Consider the following 8925-nt stretch of genomic DNA (forward strand, 5'->3'; position numbering starts at 1 on the left):
CATCCTATATATAAAAAATAAATTCATATGTCAATCTAAAAGTTAATAATATTTTAAAATGTTTAAAATATTAGATTTAGTTATATTGTATTTAAAACCTTTAAATTTAATGTGTCTTGACATCCGAATTTCGCCGATAAAACGTTAAACGAATCAGATTACGACGCCTATATTTGTAGTACATAAAAATATGTTAGTTGATCAACTAAAATATAAAAAAACGAATCTAATAAGTGTAGTGTTTGTAGTATGTTTCGTAAAAGATTGTTACATGTTCGATGTTAATTTTTTTTCCAATTTAACAGTGATTTTATTATCAACATTGAAGTTTGTGATTCATAACCATCAACATTGTTCTTCAAATTATAATGAGAAATTTGAACTTTGAATGCCAACTTTTTATCCAAAAGTAATTTCAAACAGACGAATAAATCTTTATATTACCCTCCTAAAAATGAAAAAATTAACGGTTATAAAAATTGACAAACAAAAAGTGAAAATTAGTTTTATATAAATGAAGTTAATGTCGATAACCTCATTAAACTTTTGAAGCAACTCTTGTGTGTTTTTTTTTCAAAAGTTTCTTTGGGTCGCGATCAAATAACATTAGTGACACCACGCTGGTAAAGTCTTGTACTGTAATGGTGATTTTGAAATTAAAACCATTGATATAAACAAATTCAATAATATAAAATTAGAAAATTTTAATTGGAGATTATAATAATATGTATAAAAGAGTTATTGAAAACCTTGGAACAACATATACGTCTTTGTTAATGCAAGTTGAAATGTAATAATAAAAAACTTCTTTATCCTACTTTTGGTCCGTGCCACTAGCTTTGTCATCATGCATTAAAACGACTTTTATGACTTTTTCTTGATACACATAGGTCAACACATTGAAAAATCGATATAAAGGGTATAATTTTGTTTCTATAACTAAATGAATGAAACTAATATGCTTAAAGTAGATTGATTAATTTTTTCATGACCTCTCAACAAGAACACAGTAATAACAAATAATAAGAATATAGTAAATGCAAGAAATTGAAGAAGGATAAGGAGAACAAAGTAAAGTAATAGCTTGGAAAAAAGAATTGGAGAAGAAGATTACTCAAGAAGAACATTGTAAATCATAGGACTCAATCCAAAATCATAAGAATAACCACTTCGTATATATATGGTGTTTTTGATTAAGGAAATCATTATCTTCTAAAAACATTTGGGATCCCAAGATATCACCTTGAAGATTTTCAGCTATTCATCTGGAAAAAAAGAAATATATCAGTTATATTAATTCAAAACTTCAAATTAATTGACTTTCTTATTTAATCAGTTTTAAAATTCAAACAATTATCTCAAATTGATTCATTTTATATGAGATATACTGGGAGATAAATTATGAATAATATTGACTTTAATTTTAACTGTTAAATATTTTGCTGATTTAGTGGGATTAGATTAGATTTTATAGGTTAATAACTTAATTATTGATATGTTGGTTTAATGAGTTTTTTTTAAAAACAAATAAATAAATAAAATGTAAACTGGTTTGAATTTGGAAATCAAAAGCCATAAATAAAGGAGTTAAACTAGGAACAATATTAATTAGAGAAACTGATATCATGTATATAAATAGAATGATATGTTTCAATTGATAAAATAATTACTGAATTTAAAAATTCTATAATTATTATAGATTTTATAATTAAATGTAATTGTATTTGAATTTTATTTGTGGAGGATGATGTCAGCAATTGATCTAAGGGTAAAAAAGATAGGATTAAAATACAATCAAGGGCTCTGATTGCTTTATTTGGTGAATTAAAGGTTCTCTTTTAATAATACTTAGAGATGATTATATATAGTCTAATTATCTACAATCATATTCTAATGGGAGATTACATTAACTACATGCAATGGAAATTTGAAGATAAAAATCTCTAAATATCCTAACATTTGACTTTTAAAGTAATCTCAATAACACATCATATCGATGCGGGGGAAGCCTTCATGAGAGGATCCGATGAGCAAATAGCAATGATGTTAGACTGACAATTAGCCGCTATTAATTACTCAAACATACGATTATTAGTGGTATGTCGGAGATTGATCTTGCAAATACTTTCCAACGACTGAGTTGGTTTTTGGTATATAAATATGGAAGATAGTGGGGTGAATCATATATGGGTACGAATAAGATACCATGCATTAGAGATACCCATGGACATAAGAATTAGATCAAAAAATGTCCGTTCTTCTCATGTCAAAGTCTAGTCAATGCTAGTTTTAAAAAAAATCCAGATGAGTTGGTTTTTGGTATATAAATATGGAAGATAGTGGGGTGAATCATATATGGGTACGAATAAGATACCATGCATTAGAGATACCCATGGACATGAGAATTAGATCAAAAAATGTTCGTTCTTCTCATGTCAAAGTCTAGTCAATGCTAGTTTTAAAAAAAATCCAGATGAGTTGGTTTTTGGTATATAAATATGGAAGATAGTGGGGTGAATCATATATGGGTACGAATAAGATACCATGCATTAGAGATACACATGGACATGAGAATTAGACCAAAAAATGTTCGTTCTTCTCATGTCAAAATCTAGTCAATGCTAGTTTTAAAAAAAATCCAGATGAATTGGTTTTTGGTATATAAATATGGAAGATAGTGGGGTGAATCATATATGGGTACGAATAAGATACCATGCATTAGAGATACCCATGGACATAAGAATTAGATCAAAAAATGTTCGTTCTTCTCATGTCAAAGTCTAGTCAATGCTAGTTTTAAAAAAAATCCAGATGAGTTGGTTTTTGGTATATAAATATGGAAGATAGTGGGGTGAATCATATATGGGCACGAATAAGATACCATGCATTAGAGATACACATGGACATGAGAATTAGACCAAAAAATGTTCGTTCTTCTCATGTCAAAATCTAGTCAATGCTAGTTTTAAAAAAAAATCCAGATGAATTGGTTTTGGGTATATAAATATGGAAGATAGTGGGGTAAATCATATATGGGTACGAATAAGATACCATGCATTAGAGATATACATGGACATGAGAATTAGACCAAAAAATGTTCGTTCTTCTCATGTCAAAATCTAGTCAATACTAGTTTTAAAAAAAATCCAGACCCATCTAAGGTTCGATATGTTGAAAATGTATAAAAATAAAAATAAATACATTATTTTGATGTATATGTGAAATTCATTGACCATTTTTAGAATGGCTTACGCGTACGCACTAAGTCCTATAATACAATTATTAATTATATACTATCTTTTATCCAATGCGGAAAAAGACACGCTTGTAAATAACGGAATTTTAGTCATAAAAATATTTAGATTTAAGGAGCGAGCTCAATTGGCGGCCTAGTAACTAGGTCAGATCCCAAGAAAACGAAACAAAAACAAAATAGTTGAAGTTTGTTTGTTTTTTTTAACACAAAAGCTGACATTTGTAGATTAAAATGAAAAAGAAAATTGTATCAAGGTTTTCTTTGTAACTAATGTTGGTCAGAATAGCCAAGAGGGTCCTTAAAGATTAGCTTGAACTTGTGCCCATTTATTAAAGGACGCATAAATTGGCTTTAAGCACTCAATAACATACTTAATACTTGAAATCCTCTGACCTATAATCAAAACTACAAATAATAACAAAGAACCAATTCCAGGTTTCCAACGATGAGCCATGAGTAAATCCACCATTGTATATTATTAATATTCTAAAAGTAAAAAAGAAATTTCAAATGGGTTTTAAGAATAGAATGAAATCACCATCATCTCAAGTCAACAATAGAAATCACCAAAAACTAGATATCAATTAAACTAGTTCTGTGTTTCACTTTACTTATATATCATATGTCTAAACAAATAAGCAAAACACTTTCTACATTACACAACCTTGGAACAAACATACTGAGTATGTAATTGTCTTCCACAACAGCAAGCAATCTAGGACAAAATCAGACAAGAAAACATATGAAAACGAAGATTGCAAATAGAATAACAAAAAGGAAACATATTGCAAATAGAATAACAAAAAGGAAACATACTTTTATTTTTATATTTTTTGTATTATAACACCCTAATTTCAATTATTTTTTAATTAAGACATTGCAATGTTAAATGTATACCAATTATATCATTATACTTCAAAAAAAAAAAAAAAAAAAAAATCTTATTAGGGCATTATACCTTTAAAAATTCTACCCAATTATAATACTGAAAATTGTTTTGTATTTTGATGGCATTGCCATAATTAATTAGGTAGCTTTTCCAAGTACAATGTTTTGTAATAAGAGAATGGAAATAATCAAATCAACAAAAGTATGTTTTGCAATTTACCCCACAAAAAGAGATAAATGCAACAAATAGCAATGCACTTGTATTTATCAATGTATTATTATAGCATCCAACTTTCATGTTTTTTTATTACAACAATGCACTTTCAATTATTTTCTTATTAAGATAATGTACTTTGAAAAATCTACCAACTATTGCATTATACTCCAGTTATTCTTATTGTGGTAAATATACTTTAAAACATCTACCAAAATATTGCAGTGAAAACTGCTTTGTTGTTTTAAAGAGGTTGATTTTTCAAAGTACAAGGTTATATAAGAAAAACTAAAAGTAGCATATGATTTGATACATAAATCAATAGATGTGCGTAGCTATTTCTTGCATGTTACCGAAAAAAAAAGGTCTAACTGCAATAAATAGCAACAAACTTTTATTTCATTTTTTCTATTACAACATTATACTTATTACTTTCTTATAAAGACATTGTGCTTTAAATATCTACCAATTATGGCATCAACTCACAGAGTTTTGGTATAACTTGGTTAATTTTTTAAAGGAAATGAAAGCAAGATGCTATAATAAACAAACCAGTAAAAGTATGCTGCTGTTTCGTGCATTAAACCGAAAAAAAAAAAAATACTTAAATGATAGAGAAACAACTTACATGAAGGAGCATAGGCAAGAGGTGTATGAAACCAAAGACGTGCTTCACTCATCTATGCGATCAACATCCATAGATTGATGGGGAAAGTACCACATTTTAGCAGTAAAGAAAGTGATATTTCCATCATCATCAGTGTTGGGAAATGAAGCAAATCTCCCGAGTGACTCCCATTTAACAGCAACATCAGCACCGTGGTTCAAGTCGCTATAAAAAAATGCATATTCTTCAAATGTCTTTTCACAAGGTTTTACCCATTTCATTTCCCCAAAATCTAGCTCGTGCAATTCATTCAGAAATTTTGAAATTGGAGGCCTCACACAAAGCCTCTCACCTGAACTTACAAACCTAGTCGCATAAAAGAAGTATTTGAGCTTCTTGATTTCGAGCATTGTCAATTTGGGGTGTGGAATGAGTCTCAGTTCAAATAAACGATGCATCTGATCGCTTAGAGCATATATTTTCCCCTTAAAAGCATATATATCATGGATGCAGAAAGGGTAGGAGGAGACATGATTCCATGCTCCTTTACCCTCTATTGAAAACCATATCTCCCTGCAGGAATGAAGCAACAAAACAAACGCCCACCCATATATTGAGGGTGAAAAGACGAGGATAACCCTGCCAATGCCAGGATTGTAATCAGATGGGAAATTAGGAAAATGAAGTTCCTTCCTTGTGATAGGGTTCACAAGCCAGAAGCTGTGGGTTTTCTTAACAAAAAAGATCAAGTAACCACATGTTAATCCTACACAGGCTGCAACAGCAGAATTGGGAAGAATGGTTTTAAACCTTCTTCTTTCAAAGTCCTCCAGGAAGCAGGTTTTGTCATGAGCATGGCAACAGATACTTATGGTCATGGGTGGCATGGAGGCCATAAACTTGTTTTCATTAGAGCACGCGAGTAATCTCCAAGACTTGCAAACTCCACGGAATGAATAGTAATCCACAACTCCCAACCGCATCATCACTGAATCAAGCAAATCATGGTCAAGATCTGACCAATGTTCACAAGTCTTGGGCATCTCCCTGCTAGATGATGCAGCAGCATCATCATTCTGGTTTCTAGCCATACTCCTTGTCCTAGCCATTCCTACACTTGCAAATAAACAACAGATATATATAATTCATCAAACAACTACATGAATCCTGTGTGATGTTAATCATTTTAATCCGCATACTACACCTCTCAGGGTTTTATTCCATCCATTATTCCCTATAACTGATGGTTTTTGTAACAGAGTCGCAAATAGTTAACCAAATTGTGTATGTTTCACTAAAGTTTTTATGTACTTCATGGTGACATAGATTATTTAGACTTTAGAGCAACAGCAATGGTAAACCATTGACAGCATTATCAAAGGTTTAAGCCATTCAAAGCATGATCAAGGGCTGAAAGCATTTCATAGTTTCACCAAATTGTTTGTGTAATAAACCTGAGATTCACCACTTGTAAACTCTATTTCACGGTAAACTTTACGTCAAAATATATTTGCAAGAACAGATTGGATCTCGATTTCACCAAAATATTACCGGTAGACAACAAATTTCGCTTTAACAGCATGGAACGTATTTGAAAAGATCACTAAATGCATCAAAGCAGACACCAAATTTCACCAAAATATTCACACAAATAAACTAATCAACAAAAAAATTAAATTAAACAGAGACTCGTCAACGAAAACAGAAGAACCAGAGACGGAGAAGAGTATCTGACACAGAGAAGAAAACGCCGAGAAGAACTGATCGACGGAGAACCAGCGACGCCTGCGACGAAGACGAAAACGACGTCGAGAAGAATTGGGCGTCCGAACGGGAGAGGGTTTATCGATCGGGCTCGTGGGTGGTTGTGTGTGAGGAAAAGAGAGAGGAGGGTCACGAGGAAAAATGGGGGGTTTGTAAGGATCGTTTTCTCACTCGTGTGGTTCCCATTTTTAGCAAAAGAAAAAAAGAAAAGAAAGTAAGAAGGAAAAATAAAAGTAAAAAACAAAAAATAAAAAAATCTCTCCAAAATTAAATATTTTGTTTTTTTCATTTTAAATTCTTTCTAATCTAAAAAAAATTAAGAGGAAAAGTGATCATTCTATTTTCTTCCACTTACTTCTTTTAATGAAACTCGAAAACATTTTTTTTATTTTCTTCTCGTTTACATCAAATTTTTTTTTTCTCTCATTAAGTTAAACTCAGGGTGTTTAGCGTATTAAAATTCCAAGAAGTTATTTGTTGTATGAATATTGAAAACTGATATAACTAAGTTTCAAATTATATATAAAAAAATTACTATCGAAGTTAACGATTTCGGGATCACAAGACAGTGGCATATGTGGTATGAACTCTGATTACTTATGTGTTTTGACTCGTCTTCGCAATACAATTCCCGGATTCGACTGTAGCGGTTTCACTAATAAGAACACCGCCCCCCCTAAATCCCAAAAAGCATTGGCGTGTGTACACTTTTTAGCAAAATTGTCAAAGATATGGAAGTTGACTTCGACGTGACTGTTAGACATAAAGCATATTTTGATTATCTTCGGGCACCTCATGCTCAGGATTTTCTGCTAAATATCCCTATTGATGGTCTCGACCAACATATGTCTCATGTGAAGTACCGAACTATCATTCGTTACCGCCTCATGATTCATCTATTCTCAATTGACGAGATATGTCTAGTTTGCCGCAAGTCATGTTTGTACACTTTTGGGGAACATGCGGTTCATTGTAGAGAGCTCCCGGGTTTCAAGTACCGACATGATGTGGTTAGGGATGTTCTTTTTGATGCTTGTCGACGTGCTGGTATTTCCGTGAAGAAAGAAGCGTCGATGAACTTTTTAACGGACCCGTAGGATGGAAGATTCACACTTAGGCCGACTGACATTTTGGTCTTTGGATGGATAGGAGGGAAACATGCTTGTGTGGATCTTACTGGGGTCTCTCCTCTCGTCGGTTTGAGGGGCGGGGGTTTCACAGCAGAGTATGCCGCTTTAAAAATTGTTGTGAGCAAAGTGGCAAAGCACGAGAATGAATGTATAGAAACTCAACATGTGTTTGTACCTTTTGCATTTGATACATTTGGTTTTCTCACGCCAAAGGTGGTCGAGCTTCTCAACAGAGTCTAACGAGTCATGCATTCTAATGTTATATCTCATAGATCCACAAATGTTGTTTTCAAAAGAATTAGTTTTGTCATCCAGAAAGGGCTAGCGGCACAGTTTGTTGCTCATTTGCCTTCCATCGATATGTATTGAACTATATTTGATTTCAATCAATATAAAAAAGGGAAATATCCAAAAAAGTTCCAAAGTTTTGATCCAATTTACGGTTGAATCCTAAATTAAATTTTTAACGAAAAAAGAAAGAATATCGACTAATGTAATCGGTATTCTTATTTGTATTATATTTTAATTGATGAAACTTATAACAATGAAAAGACATTTAAAATACAATACATTCATATATTTTGCATCAAGTATTATCTATAAAAAAAAAAATATTTAAGGTCAAAGTTGAAGAATAAAGACTTAAAAAGTCAAATATGGACAATTAATTTGGGACGGATGTAGTATTATTTAAATTGGAAATTTGGAGATCTTTATATTTTTACAAATTGATTTTGAAGGGAACTCAAAACTACATGGTACTGAATCTGGTCAAAGGCTTCGTGAGAAAAATAATGAGGTTGATAATCAGGTATCCTGCACAAAAAAAATTGTTTGTGGTACCTAGGGTTTGTAGATGTACATGGACCGATGAATCGGGTAAAAAACCATTTCTTGTCTGAAAATGTCTACACTTGTCTAATTATTGGATCGTAGACTTACGGGCTAGACACGTATTCATCCCACAAGTGATATGACATCATAATTTTTTTTTATACTTTGAAAAATCTACTAAGTATAGCAATGTCATCCAAATACTAAGGTGTTGTTTGTTTTTCTTAAAAAA

General features: G+C 31.6%; 1 protein-coding gene across 2 annotated transcripts; it reads right to left on the minus strand.

The window, feature by feature from the left end:
- Positions 1-3760: 3760 nt before the first annotated feature.
- LOC111912854 (uncharacterized) lies at positions 3761-6960 on the minus strand. Of its 2 annotated transcripts, XM_023908581.3 has the most exons (3): positions 6701-6960; positions 4987-6076; positions 3761-3971 (listed from the first exon to the last, which is right to left on the minus strand). In XM_023908581.3, the coding sequence occupies exon 2, from the start codon at positions 6072-6074 to the stop codon at positions 5031-5033; it is 1044 nt and encodes a 347-aa protein (XP_023764349.1). In that variant the 5' UTR covers positions 6075-6076; positions 6701-6960; the 3' UTR covers positions 3761-3971; positions 4987-5030. The 2 variants fall into 2 exon arrangements, with proteins under 2 accessions (XP_023764349.1, XP_023764347.1); XM_023908579.3 differs by having other exon boundaries at positions 4987-6959.
- Positions 6961-8925: the final 1965 nt, after the last annotated feature.

This window comes from Lactuca sativa, chromosome 7, assembly GCF_002870075.4.
Source record: "Lactuca sativa cultivar Salinas chromosome 7, Lsat_Salinas_v11, whole genome shotgun sequence".
NCBI lineage: Eukaryota > Viridiplantae > Streptophyta > Magnoliopsida > Asterales > Asteraceae > Lactuca > Lactuca sativa.